Below are 26,087 nucleotides of genomic sequence, written 5' to 3'. Positions count from 1 at the left end.
GTTTTTTTGTTTTGTTTTTTTTTTTACAAAGATTGATTGATCCATGATAAAAAAATAAGATTCTTAAAGATATTATTTCCCCATTAACTGCTGTAGACTGCATGATTCAAAATACTGTCAAAAAGTCAGTATTTGACACACAATTCTAAAATCAGATATACTTCGTCTACCCTAACAGCAAACTATTGTCTTTTTTCATGATTATTGGAGTGAAAATTTGGAGTAGCTGTGTACATCCACGACCCGACCCTAGATAAGCAGAAGAAAATGGATGGATGGATGTATACAGTAATGCATTGCAGTGCACTGTGGGCTGAATTTTTGATCAAAAATCTGTGTAATGCATTTGTGTAGAACAGTAAAGATACACAAGACACATTTTGGTGTAAAGTGAGGAACGTTGAGGTTGAAGAACATTTGCACCTCCTTGAGTGACCGTGATGTGATCTTTCTAGTTGCATTTTAGGAAAGAAAAAAAAACAATAAGACAGCTACAATAGCTTTGCTGCTTGGCGGGCATTGGTTTGCTTTGCGGTTTGCACGTTTGCACTATTTAGGGTATCCCTGCATGCTGCGTATTGATGACGCAATGACGTTTCTCTGTGACCAATCAGTGGTCTGCAGTGTTTTCACATCACCTTTTAGTACCTCATAGTACCCGGTTGGCTTTTTTTGGAACCCCAGGAGATCAGGTACTAAAAAAGGTACTTTTTCCTAATGAAAAGACAAGTAAAGTAGTGCCGGTGCCATGTAGTGGTACCTATCAATGTTTACATAAACCTCCCACCTTGGTTACAACATACCCCGTTCTCCCCTACAAGTATCCTCCCTTACAAACTTGAGTAAATGTACCACCACTGCCTGTTTTATACCACACATTTCAGATTAATTAACTAAAACCTAAAAATGTTAACGGAGGTGAATTTAGCTGGTTACACATCTACTTGTCAGTGGTTGTGTATTAGAGTACTGGCTGGTGATGCTGAGTGACAGACAGGGGGAGAGAGAGATCCTTCCACCGGAGCAGGAAGCTGCTGCTGGGACTGCCGAGCAGACAGAGGAGCCACAAAACAACGTCGACATCAGCGGGGTTTCCACCATAATGTAGACCAAACAGAGCCGTGCGAGCCACATCGACCCCACAACACGACTACACGTGGAGGGTGCAGTGGTGAAGAGGAGAGCCGTATTTGTGCGCGGTGATCATGAAGGAGCTGAAGGGCTGCGGTATGCGCTCCTCAGTGGGCTTTCTGTCCCGCAGAGAGCTGACTGGACAGCCGCTCATGAAGGAGGAATTCCAGAGACGCAGGCTGGCCGGCTGCACCAGCCTCTACAAGAAGGATATGCTCGGACACTTCGGCTGTGTCAACGCCATTGAATTCTCCAACAACGGAGGGGAATGGCTGGTGTCTGGTAAGTTGACAAATCCCCTCTTCTCCCGGCGGAGGCTGTTTTAATGTGTTAGCTCGATGCTAATGCTAACTAGCCACAGTCAGCTGAACCCCCTCTGGGCTAGCCGATGCTAACTTAGCCTAGCCGTTCATGCTAGCTGGCTAACGTCAAACCAAAACAAGCAGAGGGGACATCAGCCCCGGACCTGTCCCACATGTCAGCCCGTAACTTCATCACCGTGTGGCCGCTGAATGCACCTTTTGTGTCTCTAATCATGGCTAACTACTGCAGCCACACAGCTAGTCATGTCCAGGGAGGATTAAAAACCATCATCTGGCCTACTGTAACAACCTGAGGCTTGACATTTTTTGGCTTAACCTGCACAATCTGCTTTATCAGCTGCAGGTAACTTTATAAATTATCAGTTTATGAGCTTGACTTCACCTGACCAGGTGAGTTTAACTGTGTAGATGCACCTCATTAGCTCTGCCACTTTGATGACCCAATGAGTGTAATTATTAACACTGACAGATCATGAAAATGACCATTTCATGTAGATTTTGCAATAAATGCCTCAAACAGTGTATTTATTTTTTTTATTTGTATATTGAATGTCATCTGGAAAAGAGCTAATTTGCAGACTACATTATGTATGACAAGGCTGCAACTAATTAATGTAGAAAGGGTAATTGATTAACAATTAGTTATTGTTATTGTGATGTTCTGTTTCAGTAGTTACTTTATTTTTGTTTGCTTTTTTTATGCTTTTTTGTCCTGTGAAGCACTCTTATATCTGTTTTGAAAAGTGCTATTTAAATGAATTAATCTATTATTATTATTATTATTATTATTTTATTATTATTATTATCAGGGTTGTAAATAAGCACCACTATTTCAGGGTGAAAAAAACAATTTGAGAAGGGAATCTTTAGTTGAACTGATTACTACTCAAACTATAGACATAATCAACCCATGACAGCTGGATTACTAGACTTGTCTAAAAGTAAGAAAATACTCAGAAATTTTCAAAAATTGAGCACAATTAAATCTATAGGGTAATATATAGTGTCCGAAAAAAGCTAATATTATAAAGAGACTTTTTTTTTTTTCAAAAACCAAATTGTATTTAAAGTTCAGCTAACATATGCAGCACCTTGCATTTTGAAAATTGAACATTATCCAAAAATTGTATGGCTATAACTGCTAAATGTTTATTTTGGCTGTTATAAAAATGTGTATTTGTCACAGGTCTCTTGATGCTGTACAACTACAGATAATAACATTGTCTCTTTGTTTACATTAAAATAGATAAAACCTTAATTATTCAAAAAATGATTGCAATATGCCTTAGGAAAATACATCTTTAGGAAACCTCCCTGATTATTACAACAGCATTTTTATCATGTGAACACTATTGTATAAAATAATAATAACTTTGATAATGAGTAATCGACTAGTAGGTCTATTCCTGATGCGGTTTCTTGAGGTTGCAACACTTGATAATCAGAGTAATTGTGCACATCCCAAACTAAAAGTAAGTCAAAAAGTTTGGAAACCAGCGCCCTGGCCTATATCGTGCATTTTCATAAATTGATGATGTCAATCGTCACGTGTGCAGGAGGAGATGACCGCCGCGTGCTGCTGTGGCACATGGAACAAGCCATCCACGCTCGGTCCAAACCTGTGAAACTGAAGGGCGAGCACCTGTCCAACATCTTCTGCCTGGCCTTCGACAGCACCAACAAAAAGGTCTTCTCTGGTGGTAAGAGCAAGAAAAACGACTTCTGATCTCCGCTCTGTAACAACAACAAGGTTCATTCTTCATCCTTGACCTTTGACCTGTGCAGCTGGTTTGTCTCTGTAGGGTGTGTAGGTAAAAGGTAGAGCTGATTGAGTGACAAAGCTTTGATACGGAAAAGCGAATTAACTTTCAAAAATTAGGAGTGAAATAAATGTAACGTACATATCTGATAGCAGTAGTAGTATGGGCTTGGAATTTAACCATAACCATAACCACTTCCTTTTTTAGATGATAAAAAAGCAAAAGATTCAGATAATGTGTTTCAGTATCAGAATCAGAAATACTAAGTATAACAATAAGAAGCATGTAAATATAAAAATAAAATATGTACATTATGTTAGAAAGTTAAACACTGTTATGTCAAATATTAAGAACATGAAATGTGTATAATAAAATAAATATAATATAATGAAATAGAAATATGTGCATTGTGCTACATTACAATGTATAAAACCAGTATTTGAAGTTTCCGAAACATAATAATATTTATTATAGTACAGTGCTCAACACAATGTATACAACACAATATAGACATCAATATTAATGGATACTTTTATGTGTATATACGTGGTTGCAGAAATGTTATAGTTACTGTCTTTCACATTAATGGGAAAATAAACTTCTGAATTCTCATGTTTTAGAGGTAAATGGTGGTAAATGCTGCTAACGGACCACTGTCAAGCAGCTATGCAAAAAAGTCGAGAGGAAATATTGATGATGGTAACTTAAGATTAAAAAAACACCCTTGAAGGCCGAGCTGGTTTTGCATCTGCACAGTGAGGTCGAATTTCACAGCAGAGCATTCATCTTGTACACCTGCATTTCTTCACTTTGTGATCCACAGTTTGTCTTTTTGTTGTTTTGCAGGAAATGATGAACAGGTGATTCTTCACGATGTGGAGAGGTGGGTAAAATAATACAAATAATACTCATTACTGCAGCATCACATCATTTTTATGCACTCACAGCTGTCATAAAAAGCTTTGTTTGCTCATTTATTTGCATTTTTACTAACAAAATGATTAACATTTGGATGATTGTTGTTCCAACAGAAGGGAAACTCTGAACGTGTTCCTGCACATCGATGCCGTCTACAGTTTGTCCGTCAGCCCGGTCAACGACAACGTGTTTGCCAGCTCATCTGACGACGGACGCGTTCTCATCTGGGACACCCGCGAGCCGCCAAGTGCAGGTAAGTGAAGGAGCCATATATGTGCCTGTACAGATCAGTGTTTGGTGAACTAAACTTTATTTATATAGCACTTTTCATACAAACAGGTAGCACTTTGGGCTACAAAAAAAGACCCCCATAAACATTTTATGGAAAAAAACAAAAAACCCAAATCAAGTAAAATAAAAATAAACAGATAAAAACATAGTAAAATAAAAAAAAAAAAAAAAAAGAATATTGCCTGATTTTTTAAATTCTTTATTTGTCATTTATATGCACCACAGTTACGGTGGCATTGGCAATGAAACTCTTCTCAGATATACATATATATAATATAATATAATATATTTTTTGTCGTGTTTAATTTTTATTTTTTTTGCTCATTTATAACTTATTTCTTACTATTTTTTTGGCCCATGTCTTGTTAAGTTGATCCTCGATTTCTCCCATGTTTTTGGAGAATAAAAACAACAAAAAAAACAAATAATTTTCTCCGGGTTCAAAGGGTTAATACACTGTGAATCAGTGTGTGAATGAATGTGGACATAGATCTTAGTGATAATAAAAACACACAAACAGAGCTTGTCTCTGAAGCATGTCTCTCTGATGTTGTCTCTCGATGGTTGTCATTAAAAAACTCGCAGCCAGTCAGCGTGTATTTGAGGGTCTCTGCTGGACTGAAAAGGGTGTGTAGCACCTCACGATGGGACTTAGTGAGACTTGTTGATAACTTTAAAAATGCAGTGGATCATCTTGCATGACGTCCACATCCTTCTATTTTTGAAGCCTTCCTTGTGACCAAGTTGGCCTAATAATACATTCAGCAGTAATCATAACTCCATGTCTGCCAGCGGGCTTTTTATGTCCGTCTGTTTTGACACTCACAGTTTGACAGGATGACAGGTACTCACAAATGTTTCCTTTGTTGGTTTAGCTGTCTCTTCAAATGAAAGTGATATTTTATTGTTAATTCAACAGTATTCATAAATATGATCAGCAAAAATAATTGAATACACCCGAGCTGGGAATGTTTTCATTAAATGGTGTGAGTGTTGTGAATTGGCTGGTGAGTTGACGGTCCTGTCCTGGATTATAAATGGGTCACATTATAGTCTGCCACATAAAACTCTAAAAAAAAAATATATATATATACGGAAATTATTTCAATATGAAAAAATCATATTCAGGTGTCCTGCAGCTCCAGGCATGTTAGATTTAAGACTGTTTATGACTTAAATACCACTCTGAATTTAATTTAGTTAGTTTTACAATAACTGAAGTTGAAAACATGAACTGATTTCGACATTTTAGTGCCAGTTAAGGTTTTATTTTAGAAGAATGAATTCATTGATCCCCTGGAGGGAGCTCGACCAGTTAAGCATGATCAGGATGTTTCTTGGTTGCCTTCCGTAGGAGGTTTTTCTGGCACATCCAACTGGTAAACAAGACCCTGGGGCAAACCCAAACACGCAAGAGAGATTATCTATCTCATGTGGCCCGGGAATGGCTCGGGGTAGCCCAGGTGGAGCTGGAAATGGTTGCTAGGTAGAGGGACATCTGGAGCACCCTACTCAGAAAGCTACCATGTGACCCAGCCCTTGCCAAAAATCAGGCCTGACCCTACATGAACCTGCAGTTTCTGTCCGAGCCTGATCTGAGCCCGATCCACGGTAGCAGTTTTGGGCCCGAGCCAATTAAAAGCCAGAACTTTGTTACTGTAAAAAAAGCCTTTAGTATATTATATTTTATATCTTATTAAATAAACGTTTTTTATTACTAAACCATGTATTACAAGCTGAGGGCTGGAGTGTTTCTGCGCACCACTTCTCTTTCTTCTCTTCTTTCTGTTTATTATCTCATGCATGACAGATTTGGCAAAGCAAACATTGCCCCTCGGTGCGTCTAGTACACACGGTGATGGCAAAGCAGCACGTAGATGCTGATCACCACTCTCCGCTGCATGTTACGCACATCTCTTCCACTGCTGGAGAGAGAGACGCAGAAACTGCCAACCAGTTCGCCTTAAAGAACCCTTTCTCTTTCTTCTCTTTCTCTCGTTTTCCGTCCCTCTCTCGCCTGCGCTCCCTGTCTTTCCCCTGGTTCGCCACGTTTCTTCGCTTTCCCTCTCTCTCCACTATCTTTCTCTGCCTTTCCCTCTTGATTCAGTCCATCAAAACTCCTGCCAAAGCGGTATTTAAGCACAAGACAGTTCTCAACAGCTTCAGTTAATTTGGCGAGAACCTGAACCTATTCAAGCCCAGCCGGCAGGTCGAGCCCAGTCGGTTTCGGGCAGAGTATCAAAGCTTGACCTTGTCTGGGTCCAGACAATTGAATCCGCCCACTGAACTGAGTTTGAGTTGACTGACTCTGAAGATGGAAACTGAGAGCAACAACTGACATTTCTTTTTTGCAAACCTGGCCTCAGATAAGATGATTAAAGTGGATGGATGAATGCAGTGCCTTTTAAGTCTTTTTAAAGATCTGTGGGAACCCTGTACATCGCATTAGAAAACATTTTTTTTGGCATTTATCTGACCGAAATAAGTAAGATTAATCTACAGCCATGCTAGCAGCTTTGTGTAGCTGTACTTAGGCCCAGTGATGCTTTAAGATAAATGCTAACATCTGCATGCCAACATCAACAAACGCTCATGGCAAAGCACAGCTGATGGAAATGTTTTTAGATGATGGCGCTGGACAAAAGGTTAGTAACAAAACAACTCATCCTGTAAGATCTGCATCAAATCTTGATCATTTTTTTTTTTGTCGAAATATTTCACTCAAAACAACAGATGTGAGCATCGAGGTGGCACTAAATAAAAACTCGTGTTTAGTTATGTTAGCAGGGGACATTGTCTGGACAACATGACTGTCTGTAAAAATGTTTGTGCCAAAATGTTGAGATATTTCAGTCTGGAACAAAGAGGTGGACTGAGAGACGGATTTTGTCATCCCCAGCAGCTAAAACACTGTTATATAAGTTCACCGAAATGTTAATAATCATGCAATTATAGTTAAAGTCTGACTTCTTCCTGTAGAGCCGTTCTGCCTGGCCAGCTACCCCTCAGCCTTCCACAGCGTGATGTTTAACCCCGTGGAGCCCAGGCTGATCGCCACCGCCAACTCCAAGGAGGGAGTTGGATTATGGGACATCCGCAAGCCACGCAGGTGAGACATTTTCTCCCAGCTTTTATAGTTTCTAATAGAGATGCACGATATTTGATTTTTTGCCAACATCTAATATGCCGATAAATAACAACTCATTTGGCCGATAAATGATATCGATATATCCTTTATTGATATTTATTTTATCATTTCTATTCTGTTGTGGAATTAACGTCATATTATGCAGACTCTTAACATGATGACCCACCAAGCAGGCGTCGACATAAAATACACTGCTTTTCTATGTATGTAATATTCCTGCGAATGCGAAAAAGACTTCAACTTAAGGCTGATGTTTTTTACATGTTTTCTTTCTCAATTGAATAAATATATGAATAGAAATACGTGTTTGTAATATCAGCAGAAATCAGCATGTTGGTTGATTTTGACATTTCATTTTAAAGCCAATATCTGATCAATACCAGTGACATGCTGACATTATTGTGCATCCCTAGTTTCTATCTCTTTTACTGCGTTTTCAAGAGACAAATTTATGGTTCCCTGTGGTGAAATTAGCTTTAATTGCAGCATCACCGAAAAATATTACAGTGGTAATAAAACGAAAGTACAAAATAATACAGTGTAATAATTGTAAGTGTTAATAAAACAGCGTTAATAAAGTAAGTAGTATTAAACACTCAAATAATTGTTAGATTTAATAAATTTATCCTGACTTAAAAAGTTAAAAACAAGCACTAAAAAACGTGTTATTTATGTTTGTCGATTAATACATTGATGATCATTCATGCATACAATCCATACAGTGTTACTTATATGCCATGTGTGATCAAGATTTTATTCTAACCATAATATAACATTTTTTAATGTTCATTTCAAATGTGACGTCATTTTGGACAAGTATCAAAACCGTCATTTTACATTCAGAAGTCATCCTCTGCTCATGTGATGCATGTTTGTCTCACTGGTGTCCACCGGGTGACGCTGTTGTCTCACTGTTAAGACAATCACTGCTGATCCTCTGCCAGCTGCAGTTCCGTCTCTCTGCAAAAACCAGATGTTTACACTGATAAAATGACTGTGAAAACACTCAGTGCTGAGTGTGTGTTTGCACATCCTCAGGATTGGTTTAGGTTTTGGTTACTAGTACACAAATGACGGCACTTCCCAAAAAACAGTCATTTCTCCTCCTCCACTGCTGGCTCTGCAGCTCTGAACTGTGGGCATGTTTATTGTTAACAAATCCCTCAATTTACTATGAAATTTAAAAATAGTTTCTAGTAGAAGTTAAGTGTTTATTTGCAAAACCAGATATCTCTGTCTTCATTTATTGTGTGTGCAAGCAAGGGAATATCAGTCATACTGGTATAATTTTATCTGTTCTATCTATTTTTTTAAATTATTTTTACATATACCAGGTTTTTTATTGTTCACTCAAAGAAAAAACAGTCAAACTAGTGATAATAATAATAATAATAATAATAATAATAATAATCTTTATTTATATAGCACTTTTCGAGCTTATGCCCAAAGTGCTTCCCAAATAAGAACATTTACAGAATAAAATAAATGTCTGACACCCATGCCGCCACTCCCCTGCCCCCTAAGAACATTGAAACAAAAATAAAAACACAATGTGTACAAAAAAATATGAATGTGCAAGTTAAAAAATACAAGGTAAACAAAGATTAAAATAAGAATTACATATATTGGCAGAAATGACGCTGCTGAAATAAGAAGAAATAATGTCATATAAAACAGGTAGGTCAATAAAAGATCAAACTCTTGAGTTGAAAACAGGTAAAGTGCAAAGAATATGAAGTGCTTAAGTGGCAAAACTAAAACACAACCACTATAAAATGCAATAGTAATAAGTTAAAAATATAAAACCATCAAATAAAAATTTTAAGTGAAGGCTTTTTAGGAGCATCTTTTCAGGTGTCTTTAATTCAATACTTGTGTTATTTCCTCCATAATAATTTATTACTGGCAAGCTTCTCTACATACACGTATCTACATATCTTTTGATGATACGTCATTTGCATTGAATGTTTTTTTGTGACACATTATTTTGTCTTGAAAGGTGCTATACAACGCTTCGAAACAATTTGAAAAAATTGAAATAACACCCCAAAATTTTGTTTTCCAACTCTATCGGTGTTTGATACTTGATATCAAAGGGAATTTTTTTTTTTTTTTTTACTTTACAACTTAATTAAAGATGTTGAATAGACCCAACAACCCTGACAGGTTTGAGCTGTGATGTTTTTATCATTAATATTCAGGCGATAGCCAAACTTAAATCAAAACCCTTAAGAAAACCAGTCCAGGAGAATGTTTTATCTTGCTTTCAGATATTCAGTAATTCTCTTGTTCTGTTAATAACTGACAGGTGCAAAGAAGGCTGAGCTTCTCTCGAGAAACGATTGGAAATATTAAAAGAATAATTCTTCTTTTATACCATGTGATGCATGCGTACTTCTCTGTCCTGCTTCCAGGGTTCCCGCAGATCCTTAAAAAGGCATTGAAAGGCATTGAATTCATTAATCTAAAATAGGGGTCGACAGATTATCAGCCTGGCCGATTACTGGGCCAGATATCTGTATCAGCGTTTTATTATAATGCTCGTCAATAAAATTAATTAATTTTAAAAAATGCAAAGAAGGTGTCAGCATGGGAGGAAGTTTTACTTTGTAAAATACCAGGGAGCTCTTTTTATTCATTAATTTTTGATTTAACTTAATTTTCACTTGACTTTATAAAAAAAAGTTTCTGGGAACTAGCTGTATATGATGTTGAAAGTTTCAGGCATTTAAATAAAGGTTTGTGCTGGAGTTTGTTATTTTCCAAATTCTTAATATTGACAGAAAGTTGTTTTTCGTTTCGTTTTTATTATTAAAGCATATCTGTTCCAAATATCGGTTATCGGTCTCATTAACTACTAATAATCAGTATCAGGCCTGAAAAGCCAATATCGGTTGACCCCTAATCTTTTTTACTGGAAAATCTACATTTATGTTGACATTGAAAACTTTAACACTTATTTGTTGCTGTTGTTGTTTTTGAAATTAAGAGTGAAATACTTTAATATTTTGTCGTATCCTCAAGAGTATCATTATTGCATATCGTGATATTCTTTTAGGGCCATATATCGTCTGCCAGCCCTAATTTATATACAAATTACATATTCACATACGTATCAAAACTGTACATTTATGCTCCTGCACATCAACAGCTTTCGCACTACCACACACACATTTAAAAAGCCATTAATTAGCTCTAATGTCTTCTTTCCTTCTGTTCTCTTAGCTCCCTGCTGCGTTATGGAGGCAGCATGTCCCTGCAGAGCGCCATGAGCGTTCGCTTCAACAGCACCGGCACCCAGCTGCTGGCACTGCGGCGCCGCCTGCCGCCCGTCCTCTACGAGCTGCACTCCCGCCTGCCCAGCTTCCAGTTCGACAACCAGGGCTACTTCAACTCGTGCACCATGAAGAGCTGCTGCTTCGCCGGGGACAAAGATCAGGTGGGTCATCAGATTTCCCAAATCCTGAATTAAATATATTGTTATTAATTCCAAGAGAGATTGAAACGTAGTTATTAAAGCAAAAAAAAAATTCTAAGTTTGTACAAAATAAGAGACAAAGAAATAGAAACAGATACTTAAAGGAATCTATTTTCAATTCTTGTCCGTGTCCCAATGTTTCCAAACCCACCATCCACCTACATACAGGGAAATGTCTAAAATCTTCCATATCATGCACATATGCAGACATAAAATCAATGTCTCTCACAGAAGATATCGCTCTCGTGTGAGTGATTGATCTCTTGAAAGAACGAAACAAACAGTGGAGACATTGTTTTATCTGACGTTGCAGTTGCTTCAAATGTGAGGAGAATATCTGAAACATGTGGAAGCAATAGAAGTAAAAATAGAATAATATTAGATCCTTCTGTGAAATCGGGACTTTTCAGGGTTGGAGGAACACCAGGAGCGCTGTGCTCAGCCAACGGTCCTCCCGTTGGTCCTCCTCAGACATGACATCACCCTGCAGCCATGTTTATTATGTTAACATTATTCTCGGGTGTCAGAGGAGCTCACGGAGGCTTAAAAAATTATCTCTCTCTACATGAGTGAAGGAGTGAAAAGGTTACAGGATCAGGTCAGGACTGTAGGAGGAGGTTGCTGTTTGAATCTGCTCACCTGCAGAAAATCTGCATTTGAGACGGTCTATTAACTTTTAACAAGAATTATCGAGGAGCAAGATCATTGATATCTGATGATCAATGGTGTGTGTTATTTCTTGTGACAATATAGGCCAACCCCCCCCCACCCCCAAAAAAAAATCTATATCTTAATACTCTTATATCAAAATCTGATAATGTTTTCTTAATGAGATCAAAATATGATGTACGTAAGATAGATGAATTGGATTTGATATTGATAGTCAGTCAATAGTCTAACATGCTCATCTTTTTGCTAAATCCTCAGAGATAATGTACAAAAAGCGATCCATTGGAGAGTGCTCAGAAGATCCAAAGTGCACCGTTACAACCTTTATAAATCTTGTTTTTGTTTACCTCCTCACCCCGCTGCAGTGATGTGTCGGTGTCCTCGGGGTTATTTCAGTACACCGTGACATCACTGTTAGGTGTGGTTTCAGATTCAGCCGAGCACACTTTATGACCACGTCCATTTGTGATGTAACAGACTTCAGAGAGGGCAGTGAACCACCGCGTCTCGGCCTGGTTTTATTAGTATTACTGCTGATTAATTATGGATTTATTAATCACTTTTTAATTGTTTAACCACCATGGGCCAAAAATATATATTTATTTTTATTATTAGAAAACTATCTACAGAACAGCCTCAGATTATTTTTAATTACAAGAGTAAGACAACTGTTTTTCCATCATAATGAGTACCGTTGGACACATTTTACACGGATGATACTGGAAAATTGCGTCTCGGCTCTCCACAAAGACTGTTTTTACCCGCATGCAACCAAAACCAGCTCGAACCTGATTGGTCATTGCTACTTGGACTACAAACGAACTACAAATAGAAAACGCAGCCCTCCTGATCTCAAAATCTTGTCCTCTTTGGCATACACATGCAGATATCTGTTTATAGAAATTATTCATAAGGTGACAATTTTATTCATATCACCTCTTCCTACTGCGGGTGAGCTTATAGGCTGAGAGAGCGACGGCCTACAAGTTTATTTTTGAGGGGTGTTGTGAGAGCCACTGGGAGCCGCACAAAAAAATTCCCTCTAAAATCTTTTATGACAAATAAATTACATTAAGTGTAAATTAAGGATGTGAGATTTAGTAAGAAAGCACAGTTTAGAGAAAACGAGAAGTAACATGTTAGTAAGAAATTCTAACATGTGACAAAGGCTGTGATGGACCAGATGATTTGGCTTGTTTATTTGTTGCTCTCATGGCACTCCAATTTCCAGAAATTTCCTCATACAGATGCAGAACCGCAGACAGCAGAGGATTTTCTCAGAGTGACGTGAAAGCAGAGGTGCAGAGTGGCAACTCACCGCACAAAAATGATGGAAAGGAAAAAGGGAGAGGGATAATGGGTGTGACATTCCTGCTTGACGTGTCCTCCGGGAACCCGAGACGGTGCACACAGGTGTGCAGCTCAGTTCAGAGTGTGTTCATGTGCCCTCGAGCTACAGTTATATGACAAACAATAATATAGTTTTACATCACTGCAGAGCACTTTACGTTGGTAAAACTGTGACAGGACCAAGTTCCCGAAAAAGTTAGAACCCACGGAGAGCAGCAGAATATTTACAGAAGGAAATTGAAGACATTTGTTTAAATCACTGGCAGATAAAACGGTATGAAAATAATTCACAACTTGACAGAATGTCAGAAATCCAGCAGCACAAGGCCAAAAAAACAAATGTAAATGATTTCAGAAAAATATGCCTCCAATCCAGATGGCAAAATAAAGCTCGACAGACACTTCAGTTTAATGGAAATATGTTAAAAGAAAGAAGAAAAGAGCAGAGTTTGACTAGAGAGGACAAGAAAAGGGGGAAACATTTTAAGAAGGAAAACATTGTGGTTCTTCACATTGTGCATGTAAATATTTGTGTGTGGATGCTTCTGGAACCTGCAGCCAAATGCTTTTATACTAACGAGGAAAGCCAAACTCAGAATTTAACCCCAACACGAGCCACTTCACCATAGCCATTTTATAACACAAAGTATAGTTACTCAGTTTACTGAAAGGTGGAGAAGGAGGTTGAAGTTGGAATATTACATCCCAGTATGACATGAGCCCTTCTGCATAATTGTTACTTTTAGTAATAAGCAAATCTTCGTTCAAATTAGTTTTTTATTGTTTCCTTCAGACACCGGAGACAGCAGTATTAAAGCCTTTACATAGATCACTCACTTGCTCATAACATTGACAAAAGAAGAAAGCATGAATACAGTTGAATAAGTTGAAACATTAACACCATCCAAACAATGGACATTGCACGTTGTGTATTCAGGTTGTTTTTTTTTTTTTTGCCAATGTATTTATTATTATTATTATTATTATTATTATTATTATTTATTTATTTGATATTCTTATTTTATTATTTATTATTATTATTATTATTATTATTATTATTATTATTTATTTATTTATTTATTTATTTATTTATTTATTTATTTATGTATTTATTTATTTTTATTTTATTTATTTTTCCTCTTCTTTTCTTTGTTTTGCCAGGCTCTTCATGTAATGAAACATTTACTATGGACTATTGTGCATCTTGTTGCAAAGGTGTCATATAATCCAATGAGGGATGGGCCACTAAGCGGCATGACACTAAAATACAAGCATTCATTCATTCACTCATTCATCAATATTGAAGAAGAGAACTACATACATATTCATGTAAAAATATAGTAAAAGGTAAAATAAATGAGAAAAAATAAGATAATAATAATAATAATAATAATAATAATAATAATAATAATAATAATAATAATAAATCTTTTTATTATAAGTGTGTGAGAATTACCAAATTGAGTGCTTAGTCTGGAAGGAAACTATTTTCTACTTTCTCCCACATCCCACCCCACCCAGCCTGTTTAGTAGGATAAGCACATTTTAATGCTGATACTTTTATGCTTTTTCTAACATTACATTTTGAATTAAGAACTTTCACTTTTAACAATAACATTTCTTCACTGTTGTGTTAGTACTTTTACTCAAGTAAAAGTTGTGAGTACTTCCTCCACCTGTGGCTTCTAGCTTTTCTTTCCATACATGGAGCTTTAACAGACACATGTATGTATAGGAACTGAGCACATCACCCCCCTCTCTCCGGCTCTGTCAAAACTTACCTTAAGCGACAGCTTTAAGTGGAACCATCTGTTTACAAAGTCTAATAACGGTTCAGACGGCGAGCAGGAGCTGCATTGGGGTCAGACTGTCATGTCATGTCAGGAGCTTGTTTGATCCACATTATGAAACGAAGCGCTGCGATAAGATCTGGTGGTTTTGTGCCATATATTGACCCCCCAGGGTTTCTCTCCCAGTGTGTGTATATGTATATATGGAAAGTTCTGTCAGAAGAAACGGAGCAGACTTAAATCTCTAAACATCGCTCTGTTTTTTCCTCCTCAGTACATTTTGTCTGGGTCGGATGACTTTAACCTTTACATGTGGAAAATCCCAAAGGACCCAGAAGCAGGTGAGTTACTGAATCTGTCTGCACAGACTGCATATTTATGTGGATGTATACTGATTTTACGGCTATGATTTACTTTGAATTTTTGTGTCTCCGTATGAAAAATTGATTTAATGGTGTAGATCTCTTCTGTCCACTCTGCTAAATACTTGTTTTCTTTCTTGTATTTGCATTGTTTAAGTTCACACTGTTAATCGGGATATCAGCATTTGTAAACAGATAAACCACAACTCACAAATAGCTTGTTATGGCAACCTGTCATCCTGCAAGGTTAAAGATTTCGGTGGCGTCAGAGTCGGCAAACAAACCCGATTGACCTCCAGAAAGAATGATGGACGTCTGTGTGCTCTCTTTGCCCAGACTGTGGTTTGCCCTCAGTTCATTTGCTCACAATATACTTTACAGGCATCAGATATCCGTCTCTTTTTGTATTTTTATGGCGGCCTTTCCCAAACGACTTCTCAAGTGATTTTACTGTCATGGACAAAAGCCTGAGAGTTTTGCTGGAGTTGTGTCACGCTCCTGTGATCTTGATCGTTTGGTGTAAGGTGGTCATAAATACTCAGCCCAAGCTGTCTTGATATAACGCTCACGTCACACTGCCTACATGTGCAGCATGCGCCGGCTACTTTGCTGAACTGCTGCGGCTCACACATGTAATGTTCACACAGACGGTGCTGTTGTTGGGGCAAAGCTGCATTCTACTGTAACTACTGTACTCCAAGATTAAAAGCCAGTACTCAACCCATTTATGGAGCCGTGCAAGCCACTGCATTGTCAACAACATGGTCCTGCAAATATTTCACAATAAAACGCCCTGTGGCAACAACTGAAGGGATTCTGTCGACAGGAACATAGTCATAGCACTTTTATTTAGAAACCTAAACAGGGAAGGTTTAGTTAAGAAGAAATATTTTAAGATCAGTAACCAGTTTCAGTGTGTTTTTGCTCTGCTTAGTCATGTGAAAATAATAGGCAGGACTCCTTTTTGTTTAGTTGTTTTGCAGGTGAGCAGCCGTCACACCGCAGCAGAGCAGCGCTGCTCATGTGGGCAGTGCGGCTGCTCTAACCTCTTAACATGGACGCCAATAGAATAAAACGGGAGGTTCTGCGACACACATATGCATGGCATTAGTGTTTTTGTCTTGACTTTCACATAAAATCAAACATGTTTAATATTAAGTTTTTAGTGTTTGCTCATGCAAATAGTGAAATTTAATGATGGGAACATTGTTAACAGCCCATAGCTGAACTCTCTCACCAGCACCAAACACAAGTCAACAAATCGGGTCACAGAAAACATTGAGGGGATTCCAGGGAGGCACAAGAACTTAAATAAATCTGTTTTCTTTGACTGTGGGAAAAAAACTATAGGAACTGTGGAGTGAATAAGAGTCCGTTTTTGTGTATGTGATACTCCAACCAACACTTATTTTAGTGAGAAATCTTATTTTTTTAAACTGTTCCCATGGTCTCCTCTCACTAAAATAGTGCTGTTAGCAAGTTGAGGTGACAAAACCCACAAAGTAATATTTGCAAGCATATGCATTTTTGTTTATGGGTTATTTTGATGCCTAACTGACGAGAGAACTTTTGACATGTGATGCCTTTTATCTTGTGTTTGGAGACACTTGTGACACACTTCCTAAGGGAGTTTGGTTTATTATTTTCCACCAGGAGCAGGATGGTAAATATTCTCAAAGGGAAATCTTGTTGTTATCTTATAGATAATGACCCTGAAAGATCCCCTGTCTTTGCATTTTTTTTTTAAAAGTCTAAAAAGTCTTCCAGTGTAAAGTATGCATTAGTTCATTTTAAATTCTTACTCGTATAAAACTTGTTGAGTTTAAATGTTTTCACCTGTCTAAACTAACTTAAAAACAAAAGGTAAATGCTGAACCTTTGGAGTTACTGCTCCACATGGGCTTACTTTAAACACGCCTCAGATTTAATTACTCTGGGAAGAAAATCCCCAAAATGCAACAATTCAAGAATGTGGTTTGGTTTGTGAGCACCACCTGACACATTTATGGATTGTATTTTCCCAGAGTTACTCACACTGAAAATATGTGCACTCGGCCTGTTTGGTGTCAGACTAATGGCCCATTTTGAGGATTATATTACTGCCGTATTTCACAGTCTGAAGTAGGTTAAATAATCATGGCCGTCCTTGGAAACCTGGATGTTGTTGTTTAATGAATCCTTGTCATAGACTTGTGCCTCTGTGACTCTGAGCTTGTGTGTTTTGTCTGCTTGTGTCACATTAAACAAACCATCATCATGTTCTTCTTGCCAGGGGGCCCAGGTCGCGTGGTCAACGGGGCTTTCATGGTCCTGAAGGGTCACCGCTCCATCGTGAACCAGGTCCGCTTCAACCCTCACACCTACATGATCTGCTCCTCCGGCGTGGAGAAAGTCATCAAGGTCAGTAAAGAAACATTATTGCTGTGTTTTTTACTCTGTACCCATTTTGCTTTGTTTTTTTTGTGTAAAAGTGGAATTTCTTCTGTTCAAAGCAGGTTTAGGATGATTCAGTTTTTGGAGAAATTGCTCTATAAGTGGGCAGACTAAATTTGAGTCTGTGTCCTCAGACAGCAGACGTGCCCTTAAGTGAGACATTGATCTCCAATGACAGCACACAGTAACCGACTGAGCTGCGACTTCCCTCAGTGGAGTGGGGAATGAAAAAAGATGGATTTCCCCCCATTATTGACTGTCGTCTGTGACAGATGACGTTGGGCAGTGTTCAAAAACTGGGTCATGGGAAGACATGAATGGTTCCACAGATACAGTGTTTCTGAAACCAGATCCAGACTGTGATGCACTGCCGGGCTTTACAAAGTCTTGGTAGCCTGGAACAAATACTGAAGGGTCTTAATCACATGACAGGGTTAGTACGCTCACGAAAAACCTGGAAAAGTTATGGAATTTGCAAATAGCAATTTCCAGACCTGGAAATGTTTCAGAAAAAATACATATACCCTGAAAGTTTTGGAAGAGTCAGAGAATTTTGTTTCACAAACCTGAATAATAACACATGCTGTGTTCATGGACCATCAGAAATTGGAAAATCCAACTGTTTTTTTTTTTTTAAATGCAGGTTTGAAGGGCATGTCTTTGTTAAAAATCACCAACAAAAATGTAAGGAATTTTCCCATTTTCCTTAAAAAATCGGCAAAAATCTGTAAGAAAAAAGAAATTAAAAAAGCCAAAATCTAAAAAATAATTGAAAACATGGCTGTGGGTTTAAGAAGCCTGTTTCTTTAAAAAAAAATGGCAGTAAAATAAATATGAAATATAGCCATTCAAAGTTGTGTGCCCAAAGCCAAAATAAAAGACGTAGGTATCGATGGTCGATTCAGAGAATGTATGGTCTCTAAAATTTGCCTCAAAGTCGTGGAAAAGTCATGGAAATCTGCATGAACGGTAAAAATGTGCATGAACCCTGACATAAGTAAATAAATATTTTTGCTAAAACTTTCACTGTAGCTCGGCCTCCATGAGGCTGTAACATAAGTTAGATTTCAGAGTGAAGATTCAAAGCTGTTTCTTTTGATCTGTTGATTCTTTAACAAGAGCCTGCAGTTTTAAAACCACTCCTCGCAATATTGAGATTCTACGCCGTTGAAATAACAGTCGTAGCAGCTGTGCTTCGGTATCATAAGCTTTATTCAGTGCGAGCTCTCTGAGTCACGGCGTTCCTGGTGCTGACCTGATGAATAAACCAGGCAGCATTTGAAGCTGCCTGAATGTCTCGCTGATTTTTGACTGACTCAGTTGAGCTTTATCAGTCAGTTATTTTGCCTCTGCGCATAGAAACAAAACACATGTTGTTTTTTTATCCTTCGATCCTATCAGCAGTAAACTCCCACTCAGCTGTTCTCATTATGTTCTGCAGCTGAAAATGAGTGCAAGCAGAAAAATAAAGAGCATCTCTGGACTTATTTTTTAACTTGCAAATTAAGCAAACCCAAAACCATGGTTACAAGGATGAAAAGTGGTCTCGACCAAGCCTATAAATAGCGTCATATTAAACTTGAAAAGCCATCATGTATGTGCAGGCTTTGAAAAGGTTTTAATCACAAAGATTGTGATAGATTTATAACAAACTATGAATTATATTAGGAGAAGGCTCTGCTTATTTTAATTAACTAAATTACACTCGGTTATCAGTTTTCTGTCACTGCCTGCTCCGTCAGTCCAGATTTTGAAAAATGGGCCAATTATTTAGACTGTATATAGATTGCTTTATTTTGTTTTGTATTATTTTCATTTTTTATATTTTTTATTTTGTTTATTTTTATTATTTAAATATTTCATTATTTAAAAAAAAATAAATTTTGTTTTGTTTTATTTTATCTAGAAAAGAATAGAATTGAACAGAATATAAATACTTTATTAATCCTGTGAGGGAAATTGTTTTGTTGCAACAGCAAATAAGAGAGAAATATTCATTAAAAAATGCAAATATGTGTGTGTGTTTGTGTGTGTGTTTGTGTGTGTGTGTGTGTGTGCGCAATACAATAGAAAAGAATAAAATAAAATAACAATGATATAAGTAAGATATGTACAGTATGTACAGAGAACAAACAAACAAACAAACAAAAAGCCATAAAGATTAAAAAGATCATTTTAATATACTTACTATTCTGACTGAGAACTTTATCAAATTAAGTTAATCAGAAAATTTGGTTCCTTACTCATATAATATTTACTGGTCCAGTCTGAAGTCTACAGTCTGAAAAACATGTAGTAGGAGTCACACAAAAGCATTTTTTCAAGGTGAAGAAAGACTCAGCTTCCTCTTTGTCAGTACAGTAACATAAGCTCTTTGTTTTTTACATTTTGCTGCCCAGAGTGAAAGGTGATACAGGTCCAGGTGTTCTGTAATAAAAAGCCCATCAATAACAGACGATCTGTCAAACTGGCCTGAAACGTTACTTTTCCTCCGTCCGTTTCATTCTGTCATTCTGCCGTCATTTCTCTCCTACTTCAGTTCTTTGTTTTTCCTGTCTCCTTTCTTTTCTCTCCTTGTAACTTCATTGTTCCTTCCACATCTCTCTCCGTTGTCCGTCTCAGGTGTGGAGTCCCTACCAGCAGCCCGAGAGTCTCGGTGACCTGGAGGGCCGTGTGGAGGACAAGTCCCGCAGCCTCTACACCCACGAGGAGTACATCAGCCTGGTGCTCAACAGCGGCAGCGGTCTGTCCCACGACTACGTCAGCCAGTCCATCCAGGAGGACCCGCGCATGATGGCCTTCTTTGACTCGCTGGTGCGTCGAGAGATCGAGGGCTGGAGCTCTGACTCTGACAGCGACCTGAGCGAGGAGGCCATCATGCAGCTCCATGCCCGGGGGCGCCGCACCACGAGGGCCACGCCAACAGCTCCCACCCCTGTCTCTGCTGCAGGTCACCACAGCGACTCTGATAACTCGTCCTCCTCCTCTCTGGCTGGACCTGAAGCCTCAGGAGGGGAAGAGCACGCCGAAGCGGAGGTGGAGGAGCGGCCGAGGAGACGGAGCAGGCATCAGCGGCATCAGTCTGGCTTCCTGGTCAACGAGGATTCAGACTCGAGTGAGTTTTGGCTCGACCCCATGCCTCGGCCTCGCTCCCCGAGCCCCAGGGACAACTCCACGCTGTCCAGCCCCACCTCCTCGCCCTCACTTCCCGCCGGAGCCTCCAGCTCCTCCACATCCACCTCCAGCTCCAGCAGCGACGACGAGGAGCGTCGTAGCGCAGTGAGGAGGCGTAACGTCATGAGGCGACGACGCATGCATGTCGTCTCCAGAGCCGGGGATCGACCCGAGTCCGTGCAAGCTCTGTTTTCAGCCATCGACTCCTGCAGCTACCCTTCGATATCCATCGATGACCTGTCTTCCTCTTCGTCAGGCGAGGTTCAGAATTCTCTCCAAATCAAGCCCAGTGGCGGCGGAGGTGGCGCCAGAGATGAAGAAAAATGTCTGAGCCCTTCTGACTTTGTGTGTCTGAGCCCAGTAATGTCCCCCGAGAGCCAGGAGAATGAGGAAGGGAGTGACAGGACTGAGCTGGAAAGACATTCAGTTGCGTCTCCACTGCAAGGACACAGGACTGAAGAACGGGCCGCTACTGAGCTGGCGTTAGACAGCTCTGATAGCGGAGAGGCTTGTAGCAGCTCGGTTGCGCTAAACTCTCCGAGCCGACACAGCCCCGGAGTGAACGGGCGACACCGGACTGTAGCGTCTTATGTGAGAGAGACTGTGTCCTCAGAATCAGAGGAAGAGACTGGCGTTACACCTGAAGACACGAGGCCGCAGAGAGAAAAGAGCGTGGCACAGAGCGCTCTGAAACGGACTCACATGGGATCAGAGGAGGGCGAGACCTCCCCCTCCGAAAAGAAGTTAAAAACATAATGACACCTCTCTCTCATCCCGGGAAGAAATCATTTGTTATAAGACTTGATTTAGGAAGTGGGTTTTCTATGGGTTTTTACAGCTTTTCATTTTGCGTCTTGTAGTCATGTGACATGTCATATGAACTGATTAGGAGCAGAAGACGCTGAGGAACTAAAAGAAAAAAAAAAAGAGGAAAAAGAAGAAACAGTGATTAATTTTTGTTTTTTGAACAAACGAATTGGACGTCATCATTGTTTTGGTCAAACCAGAGATGACATTAAAAGGCGGAGAATATAAAACTAAATTTTGCTGATAACAATGGAATTTTAATCGAAGCGCATTTATTTTCATGCAGTGTTTCTTTCTCATGGTTGGTGCAGAAAGCTCCACCCAGGATTTGGAGCTCCTCCAACCATAAAAAAAGGTCTTACAGAGGACAAAAGCTTTGCAGCATTTTAATTTCACTCTGAGCATAAATCTGATTGGGCTTATTTTTTTTTTATTTTGAAGTGATTGTCGGCTGCTTCAGGGTGTGAAGCAGAATTGACTGCGTCTGTGCGGAGCACCATTTGTTTAAGCTGTGCATTGACATTATGCTTTCAGTGTCTCCAACAATTGTTTTTTTGTCTCATTATCAGGTCCCTGGGTACCATTACAAGCCAGCGCTCGCTTTTGTTTTCTTGCAATTAAAAAAATAATTTGTTTTCTCAGTGACAAAAGCAGAAACTTCTTCCTGAGGCTTTGCTGATTCGCAGTAGACGAGTTTATCTGGTGAAATATTTGCTGTTTCTGACACAAGTATGTCTGAAATGATGGAAGTTATGTTTCTGTAGATTTGGGTCCCTCAATACCTACTGCTGACAGTTACCATGGCAACTCAGCTTCAGCTCTCCCATGAAAGAAATGTGCTCAGCCGACTGTGACCTTGAGCACCCAGTGACAGCCAGAGGAGAATATTTTATTGACTAAACTAAAAGCTATCTTCATTAGGAGAATAATTAATTCAGTTTTTTGCAGTCTGCCTCTCTGAACAAAACATTCACTGAACTTAGAATTAAAATGATGATTCAGATATCACAAAAAGTTCATGTTACCTCTCAAAAAGGCCTTTTTGTATGGATAGGTATAAAAAAAAAAAAAAATTACTAAAGACCACCCTGAAAAAGTGTGTATGAAGCAGTGGGAAATAACAAGCTCACCACAGTTTGTTCTGGAGCTTTTGATCACATCACATGATATTTTTTGCTCTATTTTAACAGAATTAGCTCTCTTTTATATTGGCTTAAAGGAATACTTTGCCAATTTTTAACCAGCTTTGTATCTTAACAATTTGGGTAATTAGTTTAAATGAACTATTTTTAACCTACTTTCATCCTATCAGCGCCAAGATGTCCCCGCTCCCCGTCCCCAGTCCCCGTTGGATTTTCACTGTCTCCAGGGCTCCACAACAGATTTTAGTTCCTAATTTTATTTATTTTATCACCCACTAGCAGGAGTGTTTATTGGTCCGGTACGGCACAGTGCATTCTGGTAGTTGTAGGTTTTACACTGCTTGAGCAAAAGCAAATGCCACAGCCCTTTTACGCTGTTTTCTCTGATCATGTAGCTTAAATTTCAAAACTATTTGCATCTCTCCACGGCATAGATAGCCCAGTTTAATGCGAAGACTATCTTTCCAGCAGTGAAATACTTCTTTGACAGTTGAACTGTAAAGTAAAGTAAATTTTTGACAACCTTTTTTATGATCGTTTTTTTGTGTTTTTTTTAAAGATGCTTTTTGTTGTTTTTGCCTTTATTTGACAGGACACAATGTAACCATGAAAGGAGGAGAGAGAGGGGATGACAAGCAGCAAAGGGCTTGGAAGCAAACCTGTGGCTGCTGTGGAAAGGACATTGCCTTTGTACATGGGGCTCCTACTTTATCCTCTGAGCTACCGGATGCCCCGATATGGAAACAGTTTCAATGGCAAAACAACATTACCTCTAAAAAAAAGGTGATTTGAGAATCTTTTATTCCATGAGAAATGGTCAAACTCAATCTGCTAAGAAAGATCATGTGATATGATCAAAAGAACCTAATTGTGAGCTTGTTTCGTGAAATAATATTTCCAAGTTTGGGAATTAAATTTCAATTTTCTTTATTGCTTTATTTAGCCAGGATGGTCCCATTGAGATATGAGATCTCTTCTAGAGAAAAAAAACAAACATTATTTTTATATTAATTTGTTCCAATAAGTAATTCTGTACTGTGTTTTACATGACTGAGTCTGGAGGCCTTTCTGTTTCTCCTCTGATGACTTTGGCTTTTATGTTCTATGTTTGTCATGCAAACACAGCAGTTATCTCCCTTTAAGCTGACGGACACAAAATTTTAAAGGTGCTGTGTACGACATTCACTCATATGGTGGTTATCACTGTTAATGGTGTCCCTGCCGACAATAGTGGAATTGCATCTTCGCAGAGCACATTGCATACAGCTCTTTTTAAATTTAGAAATAATACATATTCCAAATAATTTACAATAATGTTCAGCAACAGTGAACAGGGGCGTAACCAAGATTTTAGACTTACTGACGTTATGACCCCACCCTCCATTTTCCCCTCAGAAATTTCTGATGAAATGACAAATGGAAATTTAGATTATTATCAATTTAATGCAATCAAGTGATCAATATATAATTAGAATATAATATTATTATTATTATATATCATTTGAAAACTACTTTTTATGTTTTTATGTTTACCTAAAAGTCTGGTGGATAAATTTTGATTCCATTTTCTCGTTATTTACTAATTTAACTATTTTAAAAGTAGCCAAAAGTAGTAAAAATATCATTCAAAGCTGCTTTTAATATATTGAATCGTAAAAAAAAAAACCCTGGAATCATCTGATAAAAACCCCACTGTGCATTTTTTTAATTCCCTCAAATATTACAGAATACATGACCTCAATGTTCCACTTTTGGAAGTTGGTCACTGTAAATATCACAGTTTATCAAGAAGCTCAAATAAGTGGATATCAGCTAAATTCTCTAAATGTAAGTACACCAAAGACAAAATAATTCAGGATATTGACCTCTCATGAGGTGAATAGCCATAAATGGACGAGCCTCTGTGTTGCAGATAATCTGGCCACACCCACTCAGATTCCCCAACTGTGTAATGATTGTCCATTAAAACACATGATGTCATTCCTGTCTGAGGAAACAGCAATGCCGGTTGTGTCCTGTCTACTTTCTAAACGTCCCGCCAGACAAAGCAGACTAACAGAGGGCATTCCAGTGGTTGTTGGAAAAGATTACAAAGAGAGAAAATGCACCACATGGCATCACTGCCTCACGCGTTGGCGGTGGAGCGGTAATCTGACGGCAGGCCAGCATGCATGTTGAGGGTTATTGAGTTGTTTATACTGCTCTCTTGTCAAAATAATTTCCTTGAAGTTCTCAGTGTGGCCGTTACTTATCTGCAGGAAGTAGACACCCTTCATTTAACCCCCATGTTTCCCCTGGGACAAGTATTCAGAAAGGGATATTGTCAGCTTTAAGGTTGTTTACATTTTGACTGGAGTGTGCCGGCTGGGCTGCAGTCGGCTTAATGATTAATTACAGGCTACAGATGCAGAGGTGAACAAGAGCCGGCTTTTTATACAGTATAAACAACAATTAAAAGTGTAATTAGAGTTGAATTTTACAAATTAAGTCACATATATTTTGCTGTTACTAAAAACAATGCTGAGGGTTGCTTTAACCCTTTGAAACCTGGAGCGCCATCACTGTCCATGTGCTGCTTTCACATGCCTTTCACAAATATTTAAAACTTTGAACCATGGCCAAATTGATGGGATTTCTTTCAAAAACAAGGGAAAAAAGGCAATGAGCAACTTAGTAACAGATGATTCATAAATTGCAAGAAATTAGTAGGAAATTATTTTTTAAAAAAGCAAAGGAAATATGTCCAGGGAAAAAATGGAGATAGCAAAGAAAAAACTACAATTTACATAATCTTATATTTAAAATTATGTTACAAAATAATTATAACTTTTTAAGTAATTTCCTTTTTTTCTGTCTTTTTCCTTTTTTTAAAAAAAAAAATCAGGTAATTTACTTGTACTTTGTATTAACTTGTTAATTTTTCATTTTTTTCTTGTTTTGTTGCTCATTGCCTTCCTCCTATGTCTTTTAAAGAAATCAAGCCAGTTAGCTCAGGTTTTAAAGGGTTAATGTCACATTAGAAGTGAATTGAACCATTTGTTATACTTACAATGGACTTTTTTTTTTATCTGTATTTATTCAGGGAAGGATAACTGCTTCTGTGTGCTCTTTTGCAGCGACGCCCTCCTTCATAGGTCACATTCACAACTGGGAGGAGCCCAGTACAACCACAGACCTTGAGGATTTCCACTAGAGCGAGCATGGGTTAAGTCAGTGCAACATATGTGGTGGAGGTGGCACACTTTTTCAGTTCCTTAAAGGCCCCGGAAACTTAAATTCTCAGAGTTTTGTGGTCACTGTGTTTTTGTTCT

The 26,087-nt window shown here is 38.4% G+C and overlaps 1 protein-coding gene across 3 annotated transcripts; it reads left to right on the top strand.

The window, feature by feature from the left end:
- Positions 1-993: 993 nt before the first annotated feature.
- On the top strand, positions 994-26,052 carry dcaf5 (ddb1 and cul4 associated factor 5). 3 transcript variants are annotated; one of them, XR_015778674.1, is made up of 10 exons: positions 994-1,413; positions 3,011-3,154; positions 4,061-4,097; positions 4,246-4,385; positions 7,403-7,532; positions 10,797-11,010; positions 15,133-15,199; positions 17,493-17,620; positions 20,276-22,363; positions 23,369-26,052. XR_015778674.1 is itself a non-coding variant. In XM_088087479.1 (9 exons), exons 1-9 carry the CDS (start codon positions 1,206-1,208, stop codon positions 21,581-21,583), a joined length of 2,376 nt encoding a protein of 791 aa, XP_087943605.1. In that variant the 5' UTR covers positions 994-1,205; the 3' UTR covers positions 21,584-26,052. The 3 variants fall into 3 exon arrangements, 1 of the variants encoding a protein (XP_087943605.1); XR_015778673.1 differs by having other exon boundaries at positions 20,276-23,559; positions 25,893-26,052; XM_088087479.1 differs by having other exon boundaries at positions 20,276-26,052.
- The last annotated feature ends 35 nt before the right edge of the window (positions 26,053-26,087 follow it).

Source organism: Plectropomus leopardus, chromosome 14 (assembly GCF_026936395.1).
Source record: "Plectropomus leopardus strain MGB_pleo_1.0 chromosome 14, ASM2693639v1, whole genome shotgun sequence".
NCBI lineage: Eukaryota > Metazoa > Chordata > Actinopteri > Perciformes > Serranidae > Plectropomus > Plectropomus leopardus.
The sequence above is the reverse complement of the archived record's forward strand: the minus strand, read 5'-3'. Positions and strand labels throughout refer to the sequence as shown.

Excerpts from the sequence above, each read along its gene's own strand:
- dcaf5 (XM_088087479.1), top strand. The coding sequence starts at position 1,206 with ATGAAGGAGCTGAAGGGCTGCGGTATGCGCTCCTCAGTGGGCTTTCTG. Across the intron at positions 4,098-4,245 it reads ATTCTTCACGATGTGGAGAG|AAGGGAAACTCTGAACGTGT; the intron begins GTGGGTAAAATA and ends TTGTTCCAACAG. Across the intron at positions 11,011-15,132 it reads TCGCCGGGGACAAAGATCAG|TACATTTTGTCTGGGTCGGA; the intron begins GTGGGTCATCAG and ends TTTCCTCCTCAG.